Genomic DNA, 26,479 nt, shown 5'->3' on the forward strand with positions numbered 1-26,479 from the left:
CTCAGGGAAGGAGTGAGCGTGCTCAGGACTCACTGGACTTGTGGGAGCCGGAGGAAATCAGAGTTTGAAAGAGACTGATGCCATTAGGGGAAGCCAGTGGCTTTAATCTAGATTAGAGAAGGAAATGGTACAAATCCAAGGAGGAAGGACCTTGAGCCATGCGCCCTCTACTTCCTCTATACCCCAGGCTTACTTCCCTTCCTCCCCAGCCAGGGCCCCACCCCCTCGGCAACGCCCCCAGTTTCCTCATCACCTGTGCTCAATGTCCGTTTGTTCTTTAAGAATCTCAAGGTTCCCTAAAAGAACAGAAAACCAAATAGACTACAGAGATATTAAAGGGGGGTTTACTAGAGTGGCTTAGGGTGTGGTCCAGGTTGTCCAGCCACGGCTGCCTCACACTGGAGAGGCCAAGAATCCGAGAGCTCTGATTTCTTCAGGCTCCCACAAGTCCACCGAGCTCTGAGCGCGCTCTACTGCTTCCCTGAAGATCATCGCTGTTTTTCCTCTCGGGATTGCTGGAGCATTGTGGGAGACAGAATCGACATCCAAGGTCCACTCCAGTGCCTGCCTTGGTCCAAGGCTGGCTCTCTCAGCCGTCTCTGTCAGCAAAGGCCTGGAGGATTCCTGGAGAGCTGTCGTCATCAGCCTATGTTGGAATCCCAAAGACATTGGTTCTAATGTCAGTGAAAAGTACCACATCGACAGGACAGCCGGACTTCCTAGAGGAAGGGCAAGCGAGCAGAATACAGATTTCTTCTCCCATGTCCTTCAATCAGCTGACACCAGAATGAGTCACTAATGTTTTGGATGGGTCATCCCTATTCAAATGACTTAATTTTTAAAGAAAGCCCCTTACAAGACTGCCCAATGGCTTGTCTTTTAGTCAATTCTACAGCTAGCCACGTTGACAACCAAGCTTATCCATCTCAGGGTCCTTAGGCCTACAAGCGACAGAACCCTAAATGGCTAAGTTAAAACTAAGTTAAGACCAGGTGATGGCTCACGTCTGCAACCTCAGAACTCAGGAGTCTGAGGCAGGAGAATTACCATGAGTTTCAGAATAGCCTGGACTACATATATAGTGAGTCTAAGGCCAGCCTAGGCTAGAGTTTAAGACTCTCATCTTAAAAACATAAACTAGGTGGAGGGTGGGGGTGGGGAATTGTTGCTAGGCCTCGGTGGTGCTCCCTTTAATCCCAGCACTCTGGAGGCAGAGGCAGGTGGATCTCTGGATCTCTGGTCTCCATGCCAGCCTGGTCCACGGAATGGGTTCCAGGGCAACCAGGGCTACACAGAGAAAACCTATCTGGAAAAAAATCAAACATACAAACAAACAAACAAACAAACAAATTAATCCTTGGCTGTTAGCCAGGATTCTCTGGAGAAACAGAACTAATGGAAAGGAAGTGGGTAGGGGAAGAGGATTATTTTGAGAACTAGCTCACATGATCACATGGTCACATGGTCACATGATTATGTAGGCTGCACAATACAGACCCAGGGAAAGCATTGCTAGGATTTTGTCTCAGGTTTGACAACCAGGGAACCCGAGGTGTAAATCCTGAGAGCTGAGAACTCAAAACTGTGCAGCAGAGAGGAAAATGACTGTATCACCACCAAAGGAGACAACATTCACCAAAAATGCCCCTTTCTTCTACCTGGGCTTGTGACAAGTCAATTAATTACAAACGCTGGTGAGGGACAATCGCTCTTGAAATCACCCTTTCAGCCGGGTGGTGGTGGCGCACGCTTTAATCCCAGCACTTGGGAAGCAGAGGCAGGCGGATTTCTGAGTTCGAGGCCAGCCTGGTCTACAGAGTGAGTTCCAGGACAGCCAGGGCTACACAGAAAAACTCTGTCTCGAAAAACCAAAAAAAAGAAAAAGAAAAACGAAGTCTATATTTAATGATGGTACTTTCTATGTAGCATCTAGAGAGTCCCCAGTGGGGAAAATTTGGGTGTACAGGGGTTCCTTATGTAGTAGGGCAGAGGACTTAGTCTACAAGTATTGAGGACAGGATTTGAATCCCCAGCAGCAACAAGCAGGACATGGCTACAGATCTGTAACTCTGGTCCTGACGGACAAAGAGAGGCAGATCCCAGGAGCTTGGTGGCCAGTCTAGCATAAAGAGCAAAGCTTCCAGTTCAGCGAGAGATCGTGTCCCAAAGCCGTAAGGCAGAGAGCAACAGAGGAAGACACGTAGTATTTTTCTCTGGCCTTTGTGTGTGCATGCAAGGTTGAGCACATCCAAAGGCTCACAAGTATACACCCTACACATACAACCCCACAACACACTGTCATGGCTAATCTTGGTTGTCAACTTGACTACACCTGGAATCAGCTAAGACCCACCCTAAATCTTGGCCACACCTTCTAGTGGCAGGATACATAAAGGACATGGAAGAAGGAAGCTTTGGCTTCATGGAAGCCCTCCTTCTGTCTGGCCAATCCATCTATCCTCCTGTGGAGGCATTCCATCACTGGTATTAGAACCTACTTCTTCAGGATTCCAACAGAGACCAAAGAGCAACTGAGAGGCCCAGCCTTGTGAACTGAAGATCCAACCCTGTACGCCACTCTGATAAATCCCGTAAACATCCATCCTTTCAGTTCTGATCCTCTGAGGAACCCTGGCTAATACACATGCATACAGGGAAGCAATATGAGAACACAGAAGTGGCTGTCAGTGTTTCTGGGATCTGCAGTCTCTACCCTTCACCCCCCCCCCAACTTCCCACTGTTTGCTTTTGAGAGCATTCAAGAACAAACAGTCCTTACCCAAGTCCTCATTTGGTGCCCTGCATTATGGAGACTCCAAACCACAAAATCTTCCCATGTCTGCCTCTGGTCCCAAACCTGGTCATCTCCCTCCAATAATTGGGTCTCCTCTTTCCCTACAGAAACTTGTTTAATTAAGTTGTGTTTTGACACTCCAAAAAGCCAATGCATTACCGACTCTATGTCCCCTTTTAAAATATTCAAATGATATCCAGAGTATTAGTGGTGAAATGGTTGATGTCGCTTGCCCCTAGGATGCTTTGTGGAGGTGAACAGAAAGAGTATGTAAGGCCCGACCAGATCTTGTGTGAATAAATCATGTCAGTATAAACATATGGTAAATATAGAAGTCTTAGTCTGTGCTGACTTCCATCTGTGAAATTACCACTACTTGGAGCTGGAGAGATGGCTCAGTGGTTAGAGCACTGGCTGCTCTTCCAGAGGTCCTGAGTTCAATTCCCAACAACCGCATGGTGGCTCACAACCATCTGTAATGGGATCTGATGCCCTCTTCTGGTGTGTGTCTGAAGACAGCTACAGTGTACTCATATACATAAAAATAAATAAATATATCTTGAGTTTGTATTTCTAAAGAAAAGGAAAAAGAAAGAAAGAAGGAAAGAAAGAAATTACTGGTACTCTTTTAAATGTTAGAATATGGTCTGACTTAAGAACTTGGTGCTGAGGCTAGGTCAGATGAAGGATGCCGGAGAGGCAGCTAGCACTAAGGACATCCGAGGAAGCTCTCTTGAAGCTTGCTATTTTGTAAGCGCAATAAAGAGATAGTCCCAGAAAATATTTTCACCGGAGTTACCCTACATAGGGGATAATGTTCTCTCCAGAAGCTACCAGTGGTCAAATAAAAATCCCAGCACAAGGTTGATATACTTCACCTCCAGGTGTCAGTCAGGGCTACCCTGGAGCCTCCCAAAATAATTCAGGCTATTGCCTTCGCTCTCGAGTGAATTCCAGACCAGTTAGAGTCATATAGCAAAGTCACAGGACTTGGAGAAATCAAGTTGGTAGCATCGAGAAGCGCCCTCTAGTGGTTACCTTTCATAGTACGGGAAAGCGCTGTACAGGCTGCAGAGGGTAAAAAAACATCAACAGGTGTAGCCAGCTGTGTACCCTTAAAGTTACAATGACGACCACCTAACAAGTGATGCTTATGGGTGCAAGGATGGCTTGGGGTATGCTTCCTGCCTCCATTTAAGGGCCGTTCCATGGGAAGAAACACATGCCCAATACTGTAAACCTAACCCTGAATTTATAGCTGGGAGCTCAGAGGTCTCAGGGAGTGAACCTAGTACTATGATTTTCATAAATAAACTCTAAAGTCATATCTCAAAAATACAGGACCCCGGGCTGGAGAGATGGCTCAGTGGTTAAGATCTGCTGTTCCAGAGGTCCTGAGTTCAATCCCCATGGTGGCTCACAACCATCTGTAATGGGATCTGACGCCCTCTTCTGGCCTGCAGGTCTTCATGCAGCTAGAGCACTCTAAATAAATAAATCATAAAAAAAAAAAAAAACCCACAGGGTCTAGGAAGATGAAAAAAAATTTTAAAAATCTTTGTACCTGTAGATAAGTACAGCTCTCAGACCCTATCGGAGAACTTTGGTTGTGGAGTGGTTGGAGGACAAACCCCTAGCTGGCTAAAGGACAGAAAGTGAGTGTGTGTCCCACTCAGCCACCAGTGGGACATTTATCACACCAATCCCTACACCAAGGCTCAGGAACTGTCAAAAGGAGAAGGGAGAGAAGAGCAGGAGGAAGAAGAGGATGAGGAGTGGGAGGAAGACGGGGAGGAGGGGGAAGAGGAGGGAGGAAGGAAGAAGGAAGGCAGAAGGAAGGAAGAAGGAAAGAGAAGGAGAAGGAGAAGGAGAAGGAGAAGACAACTTCTAGAAAGGCAGAAAGATTGGTTAATTCACAGTTTCAAAGATATCATCAGTCCGCCACAGCAAAGTGGACACGGAGCAGCTTACATCCGTGGTTCTCAGCCTGTGGTAGTAATTCATTTGGGGCCCGCATATCAGCTATTTACACTCTGATTCATAACAGTAGCAAAATTACTGTTACAAAGTAGCAACAAAATAATCCTATGGTTGGGGGTCACCACAACCAGAGGAACCGTGTTAGAGGGTTGCAGCATCAGGAAGCAAGGTTCAGAAGCTGACTTACAGCCTTGGAAACAGGGGAATGAGTCGAGTACTAACGGAGGGGTCAGGGCAAGGTCATTCCCTTTCTCCGACCCCTCCTTCTGCAGGTTCGACACCTCCCAAGACCCATTCAATCTTTGAATCCATTAGCGGATTGGAACACTGATCAGCAGGGCCCTCAGGGTCTAAGTGGCTCTAGAAATCCCTCAGAGTTATCCAGTGCGCAGTCTCCTAGTGATCCCTGATCTGATCAGCTTCTGATCACAACCCAGCATTACAGCATCCTGAGCTGCCTTCTGCTCCCACCTTGACCACCAGAAACTTCTCGGTCCCTCTCCTGTCTTTTGTTGTTGTTGTTATTGTTGTTGTTGTTAATTGGTTTTGGTTTTTCTGACACAGGGTTTCTCTGTGTAGCCCTGGCTCTCCTGGAACTCACTCCGTAGACCAGGCTGGCCTCGAACTCAGACCTGTGTTTCTTAACTTATCCTAAGCATGCCATATGGAGGATTTTTAAACTCCCAATTTTGGCCCCACCTCTTTGGCCACTCCCCCTAGGGCAGCATTTCCTACCCGCCACTCATGCACTATGGATCTTTCCTCAAGGTGCTAGTGACCATCATCTGTGTGACAAGGAAAACCAAGTGTGGTCTCCACATGAAGCTTCCCACCTCCTCATTCACAGACGCCTCCGTGTCTTGTCACAAAGACTCACTCCTGGGTTCCACTGACTCACGATTCCTCCTTTCACTAATGGCGGCCCAAGGACGAAGCCTGAGAGGAGGAGCAACCATCTCTGTTTCTCCTCCTTCAGAGACTTAGAACCCAGCCCCTTTCCTTACCTCCTTTCTGTCCAATCCCAGTCCAAGCCATTGTCCTCTCCCCACCTCTTCTTTCTTTCTATAGACAGATCTCATTATTCGGCCTCCGCTGACCTGGAACTCACAGTATCAACCGGGCTGGCTTCATGATCCGCCTGCCTCTGCCTCCCTAGTGCTGGGATTAAAGGCGTGTGCCGCCACTGCCAGCCCACCTTGCATCCCACTTGGACCGCCACACGGTGTCAGACCCATCTCCCTGCCTCTAGCATTTCTGCCATCTGTCCTCAGTACAGCAGATGGCAGAGAGCCGGGCAGTGGTGGCGCACACCTTTAATCCCAGCACTTGAGAGGCAGAGGCAGGTGGATTTCTGAGTTTGAGGCCGGCCTGGTCTACAGAGTGAGTTCCAGGACAGCCAGGGCTACACAGAGAAACCCTGTATCGAAGAAAAAAAAAATTTTAAAAAAAAGGAAGCTGGCAGAGCGATTGAGCTAGGTTCTAAGTTCTCTGCACAAGATTCTGATTCACTCCGGACTCACCTGGCATGTGACCCAGTGAGGCACTTCCTCTTTGTCAAACAGTATTATCACTTGACTTCCAGAACATTCTCCTTTCCTTCACCCTCCTGCTCTTCCTTATTCTTCTTTGCTGAGCCCTTGCATCCCCCCCAACCCCAATCCTTAACGATTTCAGGGTCCAAGTCCACTCACAGGTCTTGTGTCTCTAACAATCTTGTTGTTAGTGGCTTCTGCATTTGGTTGCTTTGGCTTTTAAAACGTTTTCTTAAGACTCTGTATGATGTTCATGTGCTTAAATGCAAACACATTCAAGTTTTGTTTTCTGGTTTTCCGAGACAGGGTTTCTCTGTGTAGCCCTGGCTGTCCTGGAACTCACTCTGTAGACCAGGCTGGCCTCGAACTCAGAAATCCACCTGCCTCTGCCTCCCAGGTGCTGGGATAAAGGGATGCGCCACCACCACCCGGCTGTGTTTTCTTTTGTTATAGAGAATCCTCTTCCCTCCCCATCCATGCAGCTCACTCCGCACGGCCTTCTTGTCTTTGTTCAAGATCTCCTTCAGTAGGCCTCCACTGATTAAGATAAAGTACCTAAAGCACCCACGCACGCACGCAGGCACGCACGCACAGTCCCTACATACATACTTACGTACACACGCAGGCCCGCCCTATTGGCCCTTTTCTCCATTTTCTTTCTCTGTTTAGTTCTCATCCACATTTTCTTTACTCTCACTTCACTTATTAACCCTACTCGTCACCTGTTTCTACCACTAGTGTGTAAGTTTTCTGGGGACAGGGATTCTTGTCTGTTCACTGGTCTAGTTGCCTGCCTGGGACACAGTAGATGCTTAGTAAACGCTTTCGGATGCCAGAATCAACACAGGAAAGTGGGGATAAGCCAGTGAACAGCACTGTGCTCTCCCGCCCTGGTATATCCCCTCCTCACCAAATTCTGAAGTACATCCCCCCACCCCGTGAGTCCTGACTCTACGGCTAATCCCACTTCTCAGCCTCTACGCAGACCTCACGCCCCCCTTTCTGTGCCCCCCTCAGTTGCCCTACTTGTCCTTCTGCTGGGATTGAGTCTGTCAAGGGCTTCACACCGGCGAGAATCTCAATCCCTGCTCATCTGTCTCATAGCTCAGAGAACTCTCTGGGCCGGGACGCTCACCCCATCCTGTCTTCCCTGGATGGTGTCTGCTGGTTACTAAGTAAATGTTTTGTGAGAAAGTAAAAGCCCTTACCTTGACCACACATTTTCTCTGCTGGAAACTCTTTTCTTTTTCTAATTTATCTATTTAATGTATGTGAGAACACTTGCTGTCTCCAGACACACCAGAAAAGGGCATCAGATCCCCTCACAGATGGTTGTGAGCCACCATGTGGTTGCTGGGGATTGAACTCGGGACCTCTGGAAGAGCAGTCAGTGCTCTTAACCGCTGAGCTATCCCTCCAGCCTTCTGCTCGAAACTCTTATGTTTCACCCACACCGATTTCTGAGACGCTATTATTACCAAATCTATCCAATGCACCAAGAATATGAGAGTCTGGGTCAAGATGGCTCATTGGCAAGCCTAACGACCAGAGTTCGGTTCCTGGAACCCACGTGGTGGAAGAAGACCACAGACTTCTGCAGGTTGTACTCAGACGCCCCCACATTTGTGCCATGACATACGCACCCCTCCTTTAAAAAAATATGTAGATATATTTTTTCTTTTACATAAATATAAATTTAAATTTATAAATAAAATATAAATTTTATATAAATATATAAAATATAATACGAATTCTTTTAAATAAAATAAATAAAAAGCGTCTGACAAAGGATATAGGACCTCAAAGTGTCCTTCTGATTCCAGATTCCTCATTCCTTACCATAACCATGAGTAGGCGCTTTCTCTTTCCAAACCTCAGTTTCCCTATGACGGGTTGGGTCGTGTGGGGGGCAGTCGGCTTGAGTCATCTACACAAGGTGTCTCCAGAAGGTCAGACTCAAGCCAATTTCAGTTTTCCAACGTCATAAAAGGGAAACTACAACTGTTGAGAATCGAAACTTACTGCACACAAGTTGGCCAGATGCCAACCCTGTTAAGGTGGTCCGGACCTGCCAGCCCCAGCCTCTCGTCCCTCAGCACACCTGCCATGACAATAAATTTCCAAGAAGGGAACCCACCATAGAGCCTTGCTCCCAAGTTCCTCTCTTCACCCCCCCTTTCCACCCCAGGGTGGTAGAGGTCAGCTAGAAAGGAGCCGCCTTAAAAAAGAAAGAGGTGTGCGCTGGGAGCAGGGTGGGGCCTTGGCTATATAGCCCTGCCACAGCTGGCTGTCGCGGTCCACGCAGACATGGCAGTAGCCCAGGAGCTGTACGGTTTCCCGGCCTCCAAGCTGGACTCCTTTGTGGCTCAGTGGCTGCAGCCAACCAGAGAATGGAAAGAAGAGGTCCTGGACACTGTGCAGACTGTGGAACAGTTCCTGAGGCAGGAGAACTTCCATGGAGAACGTGGACTGGCCCGGGATATGCGAGTGCTCAAGATACTCAAGGTAAGACTGGACCTCTCCATTCCCAGCCAGGACGGGGCAAACCCCAGTGCCAGGGGGTCCCCTTGCCTCGTGATCCCTACTTCACACTTCTGACATCTCCAGACGCCCCAGCTGGCTGTCTGCGACCTACTGCCTTGAGCAGATTGAACTCCTGAAGAAGAGAATAAAAGACCACCTTTAGGGAGACGGGTAGCTTAAACCTTCACGTTCTGTCCTGTCGTTAAAAACGTGTACTCTGTGACATAGATATGGTTCTTGTCCCATTTTACAGATGAGCCTAACAAAGGCTCAGCAGTGTCGGAGCTATAATGACAGCGGGCAATGCAAGGCCTCTAGTTGGATCCTGATATGTAATTTGTAAAAATACAGTTTTGGGGAGCTTGACTTGGGGGTCCACGCCTGCAACCCCAGCATGTGGGACGTGGAAGCAAGAGAAAGAGGATCATGGGTTCAAAGCCAGCCTAGGTTACATGTCTCAGAAAAGTACACAGAGAGAGAGAGAGAGAGACAGAGACAGAGACAGAGACAGAGACAGAGAGACAGAGAGAGAGAGAGAGGCAGAGAGAGACAGAGAGAGAGAGACACACACACAGAGAGACAGACACAGAGAGGCAGAAACAGAGTCAGAGAGAGAGAGACAGACAGACAGACAGACAGAGACAAAGAGACAGAGAGAGACAGAGAGAGAGACACACACAGAGACAGACACAGAGAGGCAGAAACAGAGTCAGAGAGAGAGAGAGAGAGAGAGTTAGTTTAAGGATGAGTGGTAAATATTTAGTATGACCTGCACTTTGTAAGAAAATTGCTGTTTGTCAAGTCAAATCACACCTACTGGGGTGGGGAGGCTCTCTTTTGGGATACTCACATGCTATACTGTTTGGGAGCAAAGATCCTTGCTGTCTGCTACTCACTTTAAAGTGGTTGAGATGATGCAAATGTAAAAGTGAGAGCTGTGGATGTGGCTCAAGACTAGCACGTTAGCCCAGCATGTACAGGGCGTGGGGGGTGGCTATGGGTTCAAGCCTTGGCACAGACAAAATAAAGACGGTCACAGATGTGGCAAGTTCAGATGTGCTGGGTGCCTGGGTGGTATCGCCTTCCTATTTTCTCCATGTTTTAATTTTTTGATAACAGAAAGACTCTTAAAATGCAGGCTGAGAGCAGCCATCCAGCTTGTTCGGAGCTGCACTGTTGGCAGTGGAGCTGGGATTTGAACATGGCTACTCAGAACTGTGACCCAAATTTCTCACCTAGATTTCTTTTTCTCCTTAAATCCTTCTTCCAGCTCCCTCACCCACACCCAAGCTGAGCTAAGGATCACAGAGTTCAACAGACCCTGGAAGGGGGTGGGACAAGGGCTGAGTATGGATGTTCAAATTTATAACTCCAGCCCTGGGGAGCCAGAGAACCAGTAGGCCTATCAGTCTCCTTGGCCTATCAGTCTAGCCGAATCTGCAAGCCCCAGGGCACAGTAGAAGACCCTGTGTCAAAAGACAAACTGGGCAGCCTGAAGAATGATACCCAAGGTTGACCTCTGACCTCCGCACATGGGTGTGCACTAGTGTGGATTGTGCACATGCACACACACAGCTTTTGAGAAGAACTAGCCTCAGCCAATTCTTCATTTAAATGTTAGGGAGACTGACACATGGAAAGTTTGACACACCCTAAAGCCATACCCCAAATTAATGGCAACATCCAGACTAGAATTAGGACTCTAGAGTCTCAGTCTGAGGCTTTAACTTGCTCTTCTGGGATGAATTTAACAGCCTTGGGCCTCTGCCTTCCTTGCAACAGATTCCATCTCCAAGACCTCAGGTCACATGATTTAGAAGTGGCAGCCATAGTTCTGCCACCACATAGAGAGGGTTTGAGGCTGGGCTCTTCCTCTCCCCAGCTGCGTGACTGTGACCACCCCGTCTCAGGTCTTAAGTCCTTGGTCTGCTCCTCCGTGATTGCAACACCCGAAACACCATCTCCCCTTGCCCAGCACTGAGATCATGCAGCCTAAAGGTTATCTCAGGGTAAATTCTTAGAAACAAGGGCTTCATTGTGATGCTTACCTGGGGCTTTTTCCTGGTCCCTGGGAGTCTCTTGGGAAAAGGTGTCCTCTAGACCACTCCCTCCCTGACATACCTAAGAAAGAAGTGGGTAGAACAGCTAGTATCTAGGCAGAATACTCACCAAGTAGAGTAAGTTTTGATGGCTACAGATGCAAACTGCTAAGCCTCATTTCTCCTCCCCTTAACCCACTAAATGATAGCCACACACACAGAGCAAGAACAGTAAGAGTGTATCCTATACTGGATGTATCCTACACTAGATGCATTCTACACTGGATGTATCCTACACTGGATGTATCCCACACTGGATGTATCCCACACTGGATGTATCCTACACTGGCTGTATCCCACCCTGGATGTATCCCACACTGGATATATCCAACACTGGATATATCCCACACTGGATGTATCCCACACTGGATGTATCCTACACTGGATGTATCCTACACTGGATGTATCCCACACTGGATGTGTCCCACACTGGATGTGTCCTACACTGGCTGTATCCCACCCTGGATGTATCCCACACTGGATATATCCCACACTGGATGTATCCTACACTAGATGTAGTCTACACTGGATGTATCCCACACTGGATGTATCCCACACTGGTTGTATCCCACACTGGATGTATCCTGCACTCAATGAAATGTATCCTACACTCAATATATCCTACATCAGATGTATCATACACTCATTTATTCCTCCACCCTTGAAGCTCCAGAGAGCTGAGCTGTCCACATGACTGAATCCGAAAAGACAATCATGAAGTCTGTCCTAAGCTGTACTTTCCTCACAGGGGAAGGGAGAGGGCAGTGTAGACATGACCTGACCTGCAGAGGGATCGCCCTTTGGCCACATTCACAATCAATCTCCAGTCCTTTCTCTCAGGATAGGAACACCAAGTCTGACTACTAGTGGAATCAGAGTTAAAATGGAGAATAAAGACCACAGACACCTGATCTCTGGGAGCAGAGCACAGTGTGTGGAGGCCATCTTAGGGTGGAGAGGAAGAGCCATCAGCCATGTCTGCTGAGCTGCCATCTCACTCCCTCGCTGGCTGGGAGACCTTGCAAGTGAATTTTGCTCCACTGCCTCTGTAGTCAGTGTTGTACCCTGGGGAGCCCGGTCACAGGGCCAGTCTCTATGGTGATTAGAAAGGAGATGTGCATTAAATGGCCTTTGGTGGTGCCAGATACAGGGACTGCTCAGCCTGTGATAGCAGTATTTTAATTTCTGCAGTGACTCATTAACCGAGAAAGGTAGCCTCCCAGAGAATGACCCAACCTCAGTAGTCCAATGTGGGGTGAGCCAGAGGTGAGCCAGAGAGGTGTGGGGCTTTGCATGCCAGGGAGGCAGAGCCAGGAGAGCAAGTCTAGACTCTCTCTTCAAAATCATCCGATTTGGAGGCCAGCAGGTGGCTCAGCACGGAAAGGTGCCTAATGCCAAGCCTGCCACCCTGAGTATAATCCCAGGAACCCACATGACAAAACAAGGGAACCAACTTCAATGACTTGTCCCCTGGCCTCCACATGTGTGCCGCGGGGTATGTGGGACATGGACGCGAATAAAGAAAATGGAAAAATATTTAACAGTCCAGTCTCTTGCCATTAGGAGATACGGAAATCGGGGGTCTAGAGTGATGGCTCAGCGGTTAAGAGCACTGACTGCTCTTCCAGAGGTTCTGAGTTCAATTCCCAGCAACCACATGGTGGCTTACAACCGTTTGTGATGGGATCTGATCTGATGCCCTCTTCACAGTGATAGTGTACTCACGTATATAAAATAAATAAATCTGAAAGACAGACAGAGAGGGGGGGAGAGAGAGAGAGAGAAGGAGGGAAGAAGGGAGGGAGGGAGGAGGGAGGGAGGGACACTAATGTGACTAAATGTGGAGAAGGCAGCTGGGGATCGACTAGATAAAAAGGGAAGAGAGACACACTGCTGACTTCTGGGACACGCCTTGCTGATTTCCGGAACATGGCCCCCACACAAGCCCTGGGCATACAGTATTGTGTCTGATCTTCCCGATAACCCCATTGCTGTTTTGATTTCTCACTTGATGGACTTTGGGCTCCTAATGACCATGTAGCCGGTGACTCAGGTCAGGGCTAGGCCTATGGCTCGAATGAGAAAGTGTTTGCCTACCATGATGGAAGGGCCGTGAGCCATCCACAGTACAATTTAAACAGGGAGGGAGGGAGGGAGGGAGGAAAGACGGATGGATGGATGGATGGATGGATGGATGGACAGATGGACAGATGGGACTCTGTTTCACAGATGGTGCAGTGGGTATTTCTACAGGTTGGGAGACTTTTAGCAGATATTTAGGCCCTGAAGTGTTTCAGGTTTAGAAACACTCCCCTCCCCAGGTCTTCAACCTATTTATATTAACATAATGCGATATCTTAGGATAGGACCCAGGTCTATTCTTGAAATTCATGTGTTTTCGCATACCCAAAGGCAATTTTATACACTATTTTTAGTCAGGTGGGGACAGGTATGGGATTTTTTTCCACTTGTAGCAGTGTGTCAGCACATAAAAGAGGACTTTGAACATTTTGGAGTGTTTATACTGGGGATACTTGTTATTCCCCTGGATTGGACATTTCTCTGGGTTGGACAAGACTGAATCTCCAAAGGTGTGCAGTACAGTGGAGAAGCAAGGTCTGCCTGGTGGGCCACTCCTGGAACCCGTGCTAGGGAGGCTAAATCAGGAGGGTCGTGAGTTCAAAGGCAACCTGAGCTAAATGACAAGTTCTAGGTCAGCTGTAGGCCGTGTGTCAGAAAAGAGAGTGAGCGTAAAGAAGCCTGGGTTCTAGAGTCTAGCTGCTGGAGATGCTGAATGCAAAATTCATTCTCTGTGTGTCTGCATCATGAGGTGGAAGCAACACTTCTCAGCTAGCCAGTGTGGGAGGATTCTAGATTCAAGGGCTGCATTGTATGTGGAGCCCCTGGTTGCCGGGCACATGGCAGAGGGCATTGGGGTGACAGGGTCCTGTCTTCCACAGGTAGGCTGCTTTGGGAACGGCACAGTGCTCAGGAGTACCACAGACGTGGAGCTGGTGGTGTTCCTGAGCTGTTTCCACAGCTTCCAGGAAGAGGCCAAGTACCACCAAGCTGTTCTGAGACTGATACAGAAAAGAATGTCTTACTCCCGGAACCTGCTAGATCTTGGGCTCAGAAACCTGAGCGTGACTGATGAAGTACCCAGTAGTCTCATCTTCACGATCCAGACCAGGGAGACCTGGGAGCCCATCACTGTCACCATCGTGCCTGCCTACAGAGCCCTGGGTAAGGGAAACAGAAGTACATGCCTGGTCTGACCTCCCCCAGAGACTGTGACCTCTTTCTTCTGGTGGCCACATACTTTCTTCCTTCCTACCCTGTGTCCCGGGCTGGAGTGAGCTGCCGTGTGGACCTGGGAAACAGAAACTTATCTCAGAGGCCCACTAGGAACACGAGACAAATGGTGGCCAGTGATTAGCAGAAATGGGGTTTCCCCGGTAACTACCAAATAAGCTTCAGGAAAGGACTTTCTGTGTATTTTGAATGCTCCAAGACCCAACCAGGGGAAGGAGTCAGATCAGAAGCAAGGTAGCATTTACTGGGTCTGTGTGACCTTTCCCAGGAGCAGAGCTCAGAGAGCCAAACCATAATGATTTTTGTAAGCCACCCCCCAACTGATTACAGGCTGTGCAACATTATCCCACGGTTGCTAGCAATGGTGTCCAGCCTCAGGAAGAAAGTCCTCCATGGCATGGCATAGACCCAGTTCTCCCCTAGGAATACTGACAAATACCATTCGATCATCCAGGAAGAGATCTATTGATAAAACAGATATTAAGGAAAGCTGAAAGAATTGGGGGCATCCAGGGAGGACCTGAGACATGGGAAGCCCAGTGCTGGTTCTCCTGAGTAGGACTCACTAGGTCGGGTGTGCTGGAGGACGCCTTTGATCTCAGCACTCAGGAATCAGCATCAGGTGGATTTCTAAGAGTCTGAGACGAGGCCAGTCTAATTAACAAGCAGCCAGGTGTACACAGTGAGACTCTGTCACCAAAGTAAAATTTAAATTGTGAAGCTTTTAAAGAATTGCACCAGAAATTCCATGGGGGTAAAGGAGGGTGGTGAGTAATCCCCGCACTCAGAAGGCAGAGGCAGGAAGATCTCTGTGAGTTTGAGGCCAGCCTGATCTACAGGTCTACAGATCGAATTCCAGGACAGAAAAATCCTGTCTTGAAACACACACATGAGAGAAAGAAGGAAAGAAAGAAAGAAGGAAAGAAAGAAAGAAAGAAAAAAAGAAAGAAAGAAAGAAAGAAAGAAAGAAAGAAAGAAAGAAAGAAAGAAAGAAAGAGACAGAAAGGACGAAAGGAAAAAATCACCAGAAAGACAACCATACATGGTCTCAGGTGTTGTGTTTTATAAAAAGAAAGAGAAACCAGAGATATGTTTGGTGGAGGTGCAGTGTGGTGTGGGGGAAAGGGGTACCTCTGCTGGCCCGTGCTGAGACATCCCATGAGCACATGAAGAGGGAGGGGGAGGGAAATGGGGAGAAAGGTGGAAGAGGGGAAGAGGGCAAGGGCAGGAGAGCAAGAGAGAGAGGTGGGGGCAAGCAGCCCCTCTTATAGTGAGTCTAGCACACCTGGCTGTTGCCAGGTAACTATGGGGTGGAGCCTAGACAAAATGCCAACATCTGGTCTCTCTGGAGATAAACTATAATATAATGAGTGACCAGACCCAAACGCCTACTTAGTCCACGCTGGATTCCAGACTCTTCACTCAGTTTTCGCTTCCACTCTCCTCAGGCCCTTCCCATCCCAACTCCGAGGTCTATGTGAATCTGATCGAGGCTAATGGGTACCCAGGAAATTTCTCTCCATCCTTCAGCGAGCTGCAGAGAAACTTTGTGAAGCATCGGCCAACTAAGCTGAAGAGCCTCCTGCGGTTGGTCAAACACTGGTACCAGAAGGTGAGGGGCTGCCAGGGTGAGCTTGGGGAAAGGCATCAGTGGGAGACAGGGTTGCGGGAAGGGTGGGGCAGATGCTAGGACATCCGCAACCCGCAACTACCGTCTCCCCGAGCTGATGTCCACTCCTGTGGTTTGTGAATGTTAAGCCCAATGAGTTCAAGACTAAGGAGAAGGCGGATTCCTTAAAATCCATTCATATGACTCTGCCTGTCAGTGGTGACGGCTTCTGAGTCCAGATCCTGACTGAAGGAACTGGTCCTTGGTGGTGATTACTTTTCAAGCGTCACATGTGGCATCTTTAGAGAACCCAGCATATTTCAATGCAATGGGTGTTTAGAGTTATTTAAACTGAAAAAGGGGCGCATCAGAAATAGCCCTACTGCACGCACCACGCATGCACGCGCCACGCACGCACGCACGCACGCATGCATGCTCGCTCTCATGGTGAGAGGATAGTCTCCTTGTAAAATAAGCAGATACACTAAGAGACAGGTAAGCTGCGATGGAACGCACTGTAACCCCAGCACTTGGGAGACTGAAGGAGATCAGCCGGACTACACAGTGAGCTCCTGGCTAACCTAGGCTACACAGTGAGACTCCCCTCAAAGACAAGTAAAGCAGACCTAAAGACGATTCAGCAGTTAAGAACAAGTACTACGCTAGCAGGGGACCCGAGTTCCGTTCCCAGAACCCACAGCAGGCAGCTTGAAACTGCCTATAACTTCCAGCTCCAGAGGATCCAGTGCCTCTGGCTTCCGTGAGCATCCGTACACTCATGCTCATACACATACATGCGTACATACACATACATGACTAAAAATAAAGTTAAAAAAAATGTAAGGAGTCTGGTAGAATTCTACAGCCGGGCGGTGGTGGCACACGCCTTTAATCCCAGCACTTGGGAGGCAGAGGCAGGCAGATTTCTGAGTTCAAGGCCAGCCTGGTCTACAGAGTGAGTTCCAGGACAGCCAGGGCTGTACAGAGAAACCCTGTCTCGAAAAAAAACAAAAATAAAATAAAATACAAAATTTTTTTTAAAAAAGAATTCTACCTCACTCCCCTTGGATGACGCTGTCCACATTTGCCTGTGAATATTCATCGCCAGTTACACTTCATAAATTCGCTAATACCGGAGTGAGGAAATAGAGATCCCCCGAGCACGGATTATATTATAATCAATCTACTCTTTTATAGATATTAGCTGTCGGGTGGAATACTCATCTGTAAGCTCCGTTCGTCCCCACCCCCTCCACTACACACACTTGAGCCTGGGCTTCATAATCAGGCCTGGCCTTGAAAAAAATTAAAAAGAGCTACGTCTTGATTGGGTTAAAATTGCCATAATGAAACACCATGACCAAAAGCAAGTTAGGGAGGAAAGGGTTAATTCGGCTTACACTTCCACATCCTAGTCCATCACTGAAAGAAGTCAGGACAGGAAGTCAAGCAAGATAGGAACCTGGAGGCAGGAGCTGACGCAGAGTCCATGGAGGGGTGCTGCTTACTGGCTTGCTCCCCATGGCTTGCTCAGCCTCCTTTCTTATAGAACCCAGGACCACCAGCCCAGGGATGGCTCCATCCATGGTGGGTTGGCCCCACCCACAATGGGCGGGGCCCTAAGAAGATTCCCTACAGTCTGACCCTACGGAGTGCCCTGAGAGGGTAGTGGCAGGGGCACAGAGTAGGACTCTGGTGATGGCTTTAAAGTCTGAAGGTCTCAGGGCTTTCTGGTTCTCTGACCTGTACTGAAATGCTGATGATAACTTTAAAAAGTCCTAAAAACTTCTTCTGTGGGTAAAAGATTGCAGGTTTAGGGGATTAACACCTGTAGCCAAACAGCAGAGGATTAGGCAATGTGGCCTTTGTTCTATCTCAGCAGGAACTGCTGGGCTCTAACTTATGCCTGCTAGTCTGAGGTCGCAGGAAGAAAAGACACTTAGAGAAGTGATTATAGAGTTTATTACTAAGTGTAAAAAGTTTCCTATGAAAGTTATCTAAGGGGAAAAGCGGAAAGGTCCTAAGTGGGGAAAAGGAAAAAAAAATCTAATAAGGGGAAAAATTCTAAGGGAAAAAATTCTAGGCAGGGGAAAAGGAAAGGAAGGGACGAACGACCCTCTCTCTGTCTTTGTCTTCAGTACTTATGCATCTTTCAGAGTACGTGATCACATGTTACAAAGTTCATCACAAGTTCACACCAAAAATCAAATCATAAATTGAAACAGAAGTTTACAACAGAGAATGTTCACATGCATATCCATTAGGAGTAATTATCTGGCTAAACATCCATCCCCTGTCTAGCTCCACAGGGTCACTGAAGGTTTAAAATTACAACTAATAAATTAGTGAAGTTTTGTGTAGATAAACCCAGGCAGTATTTTCTCTTCTGTCCTAGCACCTATAATAAATTGTTAGTTCCCTTTTAGTGACCTTTGGTTAATTGTTTTACAACCTCTTGGAATGTGCTCTGAGTAGGAGAAAGTCTGGTTACTAAGAGCAATTAACCGGTGACACTTGGGAGACTGGCAGAGTTCTCACTGCAGTTTTGACTATCAGAAAAGGACTTAATAGCAGTCCCACTATAAAAGAGCTTAATAATCACTGATAAAATTTAAGGAATTCTTATAGGATCATCATTATGACTTAAGAAGTCAGCCGGGCGGTGGTAGTGCATGCCTTTAATCTCAGCACTTGGGAGGCAGAGGCAGGCGGATTTCTGAGTTCGAGGCCAGCCTGGTCTACAGAGTGAGTTCCAGGATAGCCAGGGCTACACAGAGAAACCCTGTCTCGAAAAACAAAAACAAAAAAAGACTTAAGAAGTCATCTATTTGTCTATATAGCAACACCACAAGACAGCACATCTTCGTGGATCTGCAGAGATCTGCTCCAAAGGGGTGTGCTATTGCTTAGTGATTGTTACATATGTTTAATAATAATAGGAAAAGCATATTAATAGCAGAAATCTTTTCTTAAAATAAGTTCCTCACAGCCTTGCTCAATAAGGACTCACTTGTCGCAGAGTATATAATAATCCAAGGCAAGCCATTTCAGGATGATCACCTGCTAGTTACTAGCTTGTCCCATTATGGCTCCTGAGGTATTTTCTTAATTTTCTAAGGAGGTTTCCTCCTCTCAAATGACTTTAGCTCGTGTCAAGTTGACATAAAACTGCCCAGCACAAGCTAGAAACAGTGGTTTGAGATTTTTAAATATAGGTCAAAAATAAACAGCGAGGCTGGGCAAGTGGCTCAGTTAGTAACATGCTTGAGACACAAATGTAACAACCTGAGCCCAGGTCCCCAGCACCCAGGTAAAAAGCTGAGCACAGTGCCATACCTGCTGTCACACAGCACAGGGGAGGCTGAGACAGGAGGACCACTGGGGCTTGCTGGCCAGCTTGGTCTAGCCAGTGAGAGAAATCCAGTTCAGTAATAGAGCCAGTCTCAGGCTGGCAAGATGATACAGTCAGTGGTTAGGAGCACTGGCTGTTCTTCCAGAGGTCCTGAGTTCAATTCCCAACAACCGCATGGTGGCTCACAACCATCTGTAATGGGATCTGATGCCCTCTTCCGGTGTGTCTGAAGACAGCTACATTGTATACTCATATACATAAAATAAATAAATAAATAAATAAAATCTTTTTGAGAGAGAGAGAGAGAGAGAGAGAGAGAGAGAGAGCCAGTCTCAAAATGTGACAGCGACTGAGGATATATCTCCACCCCCATGCATACATAGTGTTACATACTTATACGCACATACAAAAGAGTAATTAAATCTATCTGGTGAGAGGTCTCAGTGACTCAAAGGTGCTTGCCACACAGTTTAATCTGATCCCAGGAACTAACCTTATGAAGGGAAGCATTAACCTATGAACTCTGACCTCCACATCTGCACCACATCATGGCATGACATGAGGGGGGGGGAGAGAGGGAGAAGGAGAGAGAGAAGGAAGAGAAGGAGGAGGAGGGAGGGAGTAGAGGATTCAAAAAATAAATTACATTCCCCTAAATTTGAATTCAGACACAATTTGATGTCTTCTGGGCTAAGGTAGACACTTAATCCTAAAATTTCCTTGGGGAAACCAAGGCCCAGGAAAGGAAAGTATCTTTGCCAAGGTCACACAGCTTGTAGGTTAGACTTTAATTTTCTGCCCCTGGACCTGGGTGTCATCTTCACACTTGATCATGGCATCCCTCTCTATCTTTTTCTCACTCTCTTCAGTATGTGAGAGACAAGTGTCCCCGGGCCAACCTGCCCCCGCTCTATGCCCTGGAGCTGCTAACTGTCTACGCATGGGAAGCAGGCACCCAGGAGGATGCAAACTTCAGGCTGGATGAAGGCCTAGCCACGGTGATGGAGTTGATTCAAGATCATGAGCTGATCTGCATCTACTGGACCAAGTACTACACGCTGCAGCACCCAGTCATCAAGGCCTTTGTCAGGGGACAGCTCAAAGGAGAAAGGTACTGGGTCCGTGCTCCCCACCGAGTCTCAGAGAGAGACAGAGACACACAGAGACACAGAGACACAGAGGGAGACAGAAACACACAGAGGCAGACACAGAGAGAGGCAGAGAGATACAAAGAGAGAAACGGAGACAGAGAGAGACAGAGAAACAGAGACAGAGACACACAGAGAGAGATAGAGACAGACAGAGACAGAGAGACACACACAGAGAAAGAGAGAGACACAGAGAGACAGACAGGGAGACAGAGAGACAGAGAAAGAGATAGAGAAACAGAGAGAGACAGACAGAGGGGAGAGAGAGGGAGAGAGACAGACAGAGAGACAGAAAGAGAGAGAGAAAGAGAGAGAGACTAGGGGAAATGTGGAATCTTACTACTTTATTAAATGTGCACCAAGACTACCTCAGACATTGACATTGAGATCTTGATTCGACAGACATCAGATTTCCGGAGGGTCGTAGGGGACATGAGTCTGTTTCTTGTTCCTCAAAGCTAGGCTTCCACCCTATGTTTCTCTAAGCTGTTTCGGTGCTTTTCCTAAAAAGCCACAAGAAAGCACAAAGGCTGAGTCCAGAGCACCTGCCGAGCATACGCACGGACTAGGTCTGATCCCAGCATAGGTACAGGGGTAGACAGGTAGTAGCCTGTCGTCACTGTCACGCAAGGTACAGTTGGGGTGTGCCCACAACGCCGGTGCAGGAGAATGCAGAAGCTGGAGAAGCACACAGCCGGGAAAACATAGTGAAAGGCAAAGAACCAAAGAGATGGGAGAGTGCTTCATCAGGAAACTGCTTACCCTGCAGTTAGCTTTCCAGTGCCCTGCGCACGTCTAAAAACCACCGGGTGGGCTGCTCACCTGTAATCCCAGCTCGGGGAAGCGGAAAGAGGGAGGTCCCTGGAGCTTGCTGGCCAACCAGTGTGGCCAGATCTTCAAGCACCAAGTTCAGTGGGAGACCCTGTCTCCAAATATAAGGTAGAAAAATCATTGAAGACACCTCAACTCTTGGCTTTCCTGTGCATGTATACTCGCGCTGCATGTGTGTGCACGCGCACATGCACTCGCACACATACCCGTGTGCGCATACACATTAGATGTAATTTTTTTAGATTTATTTTTATTTATTTATTTATTTATTTATTTATTTATTTATTTATTTTCGAGACAGGGTTTCTCTGTGTAGCCCTGGCTGTCCTGGAACTCACTCTGTAGACCAGACTATCCTCAAACTCTCGAACTCAGAAATCCGCCTGGCTCTGCCTCCCAAGTGCTGGGATTAAAGGCGTGCGCCACCACCGCCCGGCGATTTTTATTTTATGTATATGAATACACTGCTGCTGTCTTCAGACACACCAGAAGAGGGCGTCGGATCCCATTACAGATGGTTGTGAGCCACCACGTGGTTGCTGGGAATTGAACTCAAGACCTCTGGAAGAGCAGTCAGTGCTCTTAACCACTGAGCCATCTCTCCGGCCCATATTAGATGTAATTTTTAAATTACCAAACCCAGAGTAAACTGGTACCTACAATGTAGATGGTTGAGGGTCAAAAAATTTTTCATGTTGTCTTAGTTAGGGTTTCTATTGCTTTGACAAAATACCATGACCAAAAAGGAACTTGGGGAGGAAAGGGTTAATTCAGCTTATACTTCCACATCTCTGTTCATCAATGAAGGAAGTCAGGACAGGAAGTCAAACAGGGCAGGAACCTGGAGGCAGGAGCTGATGCATAGGCCATGGAGGGTGCTGCTTACTGGCTTGCTCCCCATGGCTTGCTCAGCTTGCTTTCTTATAGACCCCAAGACCACCAGCCCAGGGATGACTCCACCCATAGTGGGTTGGCTCCACCCACAATGGGTGGGGCCCTCCCCATCACTAATTGAGAAGATGCTTTACAGCTGGATCTCATGGAGGCATTTCCTCAACTGAGACTCCTTCTGCTCTGATGAAGGACTTATTCTTAGAAAGTCACTTCTGGATCTTAGGCAGACCTAGAATCTCAGCTTCCCTCTTGTTCCTGTCCCCCTTCCTCTGCTCCTCTTTCCCAGCCTGCCCTGCTCCTCTTTCCCAGCCTGCTCTGCTCCCCATTTCTCCCCAGCTAGTTAGGGGTCACCATCATCCGCACAGTGGAGTGCCTGCTGGATCAGCTGAAAAGAATGAGCCCCACCCCCGGGGACAGCACCGGCTGCTCCCTGAACACCCTCATCAGATAGCTGGGGGGATTGGCACATAGAGCTCAAGGTGTCCAGTTCACCCCAGTAGCCTGCTTTCCTGCTCTATCACAGAGACAAAGCCCCAAACTTAAGGAACGCACAGTTACTTACGGGATGCGGGGTTCACTTCAGGCAGTCTCCTAAGGGGCCCAAGCAGAGTCCACATGAGCCAGTAATGAAGAGTCAGTCATTCAGTGTTGGCATGCTAGAGAGACTGTTAGAGGCAGCCAGAGCTCTCTGCCCTGTTGAGACAGTAAAATTAGAACAGCTGAGAACCTTCTCTACCAACTGTGAGAATTTGAGGTCAGCTGAGAGGTTTTCATTTAATCCTTCACACGCCTTTAATCCCAGCACTCGGGAGGCAGAGGCAGGCGGATTTCTGAGTTCCAGGACAGCCTGGTCTACAGAGTGAGTTCCAGGACAGCCAGGGCTATACAGAGAAACCCTGGAGGGAGAGAGGGAGAGAGGGAGAGAGGGAGAGAGGGAGAGAGGCAGAGAGAGAACGAGAACTTAAAGTCTATGCCTCTGTTCCTTCACCTCTACAACAGGTATAACCATAATAATCCCGTATAGAACTATTGCTGGGAGGATTGATGCAGGCTCTGGGTTGGGTTCCTACCCAGAAAGCAGTCCGTGGATGTTGGTGGTGTCACTGATTGGTAGAAGGCCACTCAGCGAATTTGCCCTCAGACATTTGCAGGCTGCCATGCCTTGCGATGCCTCCCCCGCCAAGCGAACATCCATTACTGTTCCAGGACCCAGCGTACAGTGTCCTCCGACCCACCCCTCCGATTCTCTGCACTTCCCGAGCGGGTTCCTCAAGGAGATGAGAAATCTCATCATCCCCACGCACGCCCTCGATCTCCAGGGATATCCAGTCAAGGCCCTCCTTGATGGACAGCTCAGTCGCTGGAAAGAATGGAGGCTGGGAAGCATCTCCCTAGCCTATGGCTTCCGACCCGGAAGCATCATCTCTCTGTGTTACAGGCCCATCATCCTGGATCCGGCAGACCCCACCCACAATGTGGCAGAAGGCTACAGATGGGATATAGTCGCTCAGCGGGCCAACCAGTGTCTGAAACAGGACTGTTGCTATGACAACAGGGACACCCCAGTCCCCAGCTGGACTGTGAAGGTAATGGTTCCTTCCAGCCTGACACCGAACACTACACTGGCAAAGTGTTGGCTCACCCGGTGGAGAACAGCTTTTCGGAGATAAGAAGTCTGGACACCACTTTCTAGTCAAATAAAGTCAAGAGATAGGGAGCAAAGTATATCTTGGGGTTTGTTTGTTTGTGAACACCCAGCCTATGACTCAGCAAGGCCTCTCTGTGTGGCCCAGGATACTCTCAAATTCATAATTCCCCTGTTCTGTTCACCGGAAATGACTCTTATGCTGGGCTGGAGGATTTTTTTTGTTGTTGTTTGTTTGTTTTGTTTTTTTCGAGACAGGGTTTCTCTGTGTAGCCCTGGCTGTCCTGGAACTCACTCTGTAGACCAGGCTGGCCTGGAACTCAGAAATCCGCCTGCCTCTGCCTCCCAAGTGCTGGGATTAAAGGCGTGCGCCACCACCGCCCGGCGATTTTTCTTTAAAACTTTACAACCCTAGCTTTAGAGTCCTTCAAAACTGTGCTGCGTCCTACATCCCTTTTGGCACGTAGTGAACACTCAGTGTGGCGGGTACCATCGCTTGTTTCTACCAAATGGGAGGAGAGCCAACCTCATGGGGCTGAAAATGTATTCATGGGAGGTGCCTATAAAGTGACTGGCGGTGGTGTGGGTGCGTGGAGGGACGGGGGTGGGGGAAGGGGGAGGAAGCTGGTTTTTGTTATTACAAAGATGAATCTGGGAAAGGAGTTTGTGGGTCACCGGACAGAAATGTGAACCTAACCCCGCCTCCCTCTCTTGCAGAGAGCGCCCGATATCCAGGTGACCGTGCAGCAGTGGGGTCACTCCGATTTAATCCTCTGGGTGAACCCTTACGAACCCATAAAGAGACTGAAAGAGAAAATCCGACTGAGGAGGGGCTACTCCGGCCTGCAGCGTCTATCCTTTCAGGAGCCCGGAGGCCAACGGCAGCTCATCAGAAGCCAGTGCTCGCTTGCCTATTACGGAATCTTCTCCGACACTGACATCTGCCTGCTGGACACCATCTCCCCCGAAATCCAGGTCTTCGTGAAAAACCCAGATGGTGGGAGTCATGCCTATGCGATCCACCCACTTGACTTCGTCCTGAGCCTGAAGCAGCAGATCGAAGACAGGCAGGGCCTTCGGAGCCAGGAGCAGCAGCTGGAGTTCCAGGGCCACGTCCTGGAAGACTGGTTTGACTTTAAATCCTATGGCATCCAAGACAGTGTCACGATCATCCTGTCCAAGAAGAGGGAGGTGACAGCTCCATTTGCACCCAGCTAGCTTCCTCTGTCAATGGCTCTGCCTTTATTGCTATCTCCTTCTAGATTCAGCCTAGTCGCCGCTCCTTCCAGTCCTCTGTCGGGATGGTCTGAGTCTTCCCCTCCTTCCGGTCCTTGGCCAGAGTGCGTCACCACTGCCTGGCACAAGTAACTCTGCCAGCAAGGAGCCAGAAGGGACGTGAGAAATCGTGTACAGCCGGACACTAGCCAGACAATGGAATTCTGCAGTCACCTGAGAAGTCATACCAGGATCTCTGCCATCCTCATGACTACGCTGTCAAGACTGGGTCAGTGAACGGCTGCAAACTATTCTCGCTTGTTCAGAAGAAGCCAAACAATCTTCCTAACCAATCACACGGATCCTGTCTCAGGTTGTCCCACCTCCAAATTTTCCACACCAGCAACCTCCTTCAGGGGGGATCTGTGTCCCAACCACTTCTGCCTGCCTCCAACTATTCAAGGCAAGGTAGGGTATCAAGTTCCTTTCAAATGGAGAATAAACAACCTTTGTTTCTTCCAAGATGAGTGATCTTTATTCTCCGCTACAGATGACTCTCAACTCTGGGGGTTGATGGGCGCAGGGAAACTGAGTCAAAAGGAGACAAAGTCTGGGAGAGGGAGATTGAAGATGAGACAGTATTTAAAAGTTCTTTCTGGGCTGATGGTGGTGCACGCCTTTAATCCCAGCACTTGGGAGGCAGAGGCAGGCGGATTTCTGAGTTCAAAGCCAGCCTGGTCTACAGAGTGAGTTCCAGGACAGCCTGGGCTACACAGAGAAACCCTGTCTCAAAAAACCAAACCAAACCAAACAAATAAAAGGTCTTTCTGGGCATGGTATCACACCTTTAATCTCAGCACTTGAGAAACAGAGGCAGGTAGATCTCTGTGAGTTGGAGGCCAGCCTGGTCTACACAGTGAGTTCTAGACCAGCCAAGGCTACATACAAAGTTTTCTGTTCATAACTCCTAAAAAGCTACACACAAACAGTAAATAATTGTCTGGAGACAAAACAACAACAAACCAGATTCTTATTGCCAAAGGATACTGTGATTGGGTTTATGTCAAATCTTCCTTTTGACCTGTTTTCTGGTCGACTTACCATAGCTTCAAGTCTGCTTTATAGCTGGTTTTCAAAAACCGCTAGGCAATTTAGCAATACTGTTCTATATATCTCCCAACTCTTTTGCATCCAGGGACTGAAAAGTATCCCTTTTCCAGAGGGTGAACAGTCTAGTTCAATCCAGATCTTTATATATTTCATAATACAGCCCCCATTGTAGGTGTTTTAAAATGGGAGTGAAGAGGGCTGAGGCAGATCAGGCAGAACTCAGCCCGGCTCCTAGGAAGCCCCCAGTTCAATCCCCAGCACTTCCAGGTGTGGTGGCTCTTGCCTGGAATCCCAGCACAGAGGCAGAAACATTGGGAGTTCAGTCATCTTTGGCTGCATAGCAGGTTGGAGGCCATCCGAGCTACCTGAGACCCTATCTTAAATTGATCAGATGAATAAGTCACCACCTTGGTCCATTCATCCTTACATAGTAAA

The 26,479-nt window shown here is 48.3% G+C and overlaps 1 protein-coding gene and 1 long non-coding RNA gene across 4 annotated transcripts; one reads left to right on the forward strand and one right to left on the reverse strand.

Annotated features, from left to right (window-relative positions):
* Positions 1-81: 81 nt before the first annotated feature.
* Positions 82-8,318, reverse strand: LOC114619573. Its single transcript, XR_003711194.1, has 2 exons — positions 8,146-8,318; positions 82-646 (listed from the first exon to the last, which is right to left on the reverse strand). It is a non-coding gene; the product is annotated as an uncharacterized LOC114619573 (long non-coding RNA).
* A 288-nt stretch (positions 8,319-8,606) lies between these two features.
* On the forward strand, positions 8,607-25,456 carry LOC114619657 (2'-5'-oligoadenylate synthase-like protein 1). Of its 3 annotated transcripts, XM_028765519.1 has the most exons (6): positions 8,607-8,811; positions 13,889-14,171; positions 15,689-15,852; positions 20,071-20,312; positions 23,513-23,660; positions 24,437-25,456. In XM_028765519.1, the coding sequence occupies exons 1-6, from the start codon at positions 8,614-8,616 to the stop codon at positions 24,935-24,937; spliced, it is 1,536 nt and encodes a 511-aa protein (XP_028621352.1). In that variant the 5' UTR covers positions 8,607-8,613; the 3' UTR covers positions 24,938-25,456. The 3 variants fall into 3 exon arrangements, with proteins under 3 accessions (XP_028621352.1, XP_028621354.1, XP_028621355.1); XM_028765521.1 differs by lacking the exon at positions 13,889-14,171; XM_028765522.1 differs by lacking the exons at positions 20,071-20,312; positions 24,437-25,456 and having other exon boundaries at positions 23,513-23,623.
* The last annotated feature ends 1,023 nt before the right edge of the window (positions 25,457-26,479 follow it).

This window comes from Grammomys surdaster, unplaced genomic scaffold (assembly GCF_004785775.1).
Source record: "Grammomys surdaster isolate TR1022 unplaced genomic scaffold, NIH_TR_1.0 164, whole genome shotgun sequence".
NCBI lineage: Eukaryota > Metazoa > Chordata > Mammalia > Rodentia > Muridae > Grammomys > Grammomys surdaster.

Coding starts and splice junctions, on each gene's coding strand:
- LOC114619657 (XM_028765519.1), top strand. CDS start 8,614: ATGGCAGTAGCCCAGGAGCTGTACGGTTTCCCGGCCTCCAAGCTGGAC. Junction 14,172..15,688: donor GCCTGCCTACAGAGCCCTGG/GTAAGGGAAACA, acceptor CACTCTCCTCAG/GCCCTTCCCATCCCAACTCC. Junction 20,313..23,512: donor GGACAGCTCAAAGGAGAAAG/GTACTGGGTCCG, acceptor TCTGTGTTACAG/GCCCATCATCCTGGATCCGG.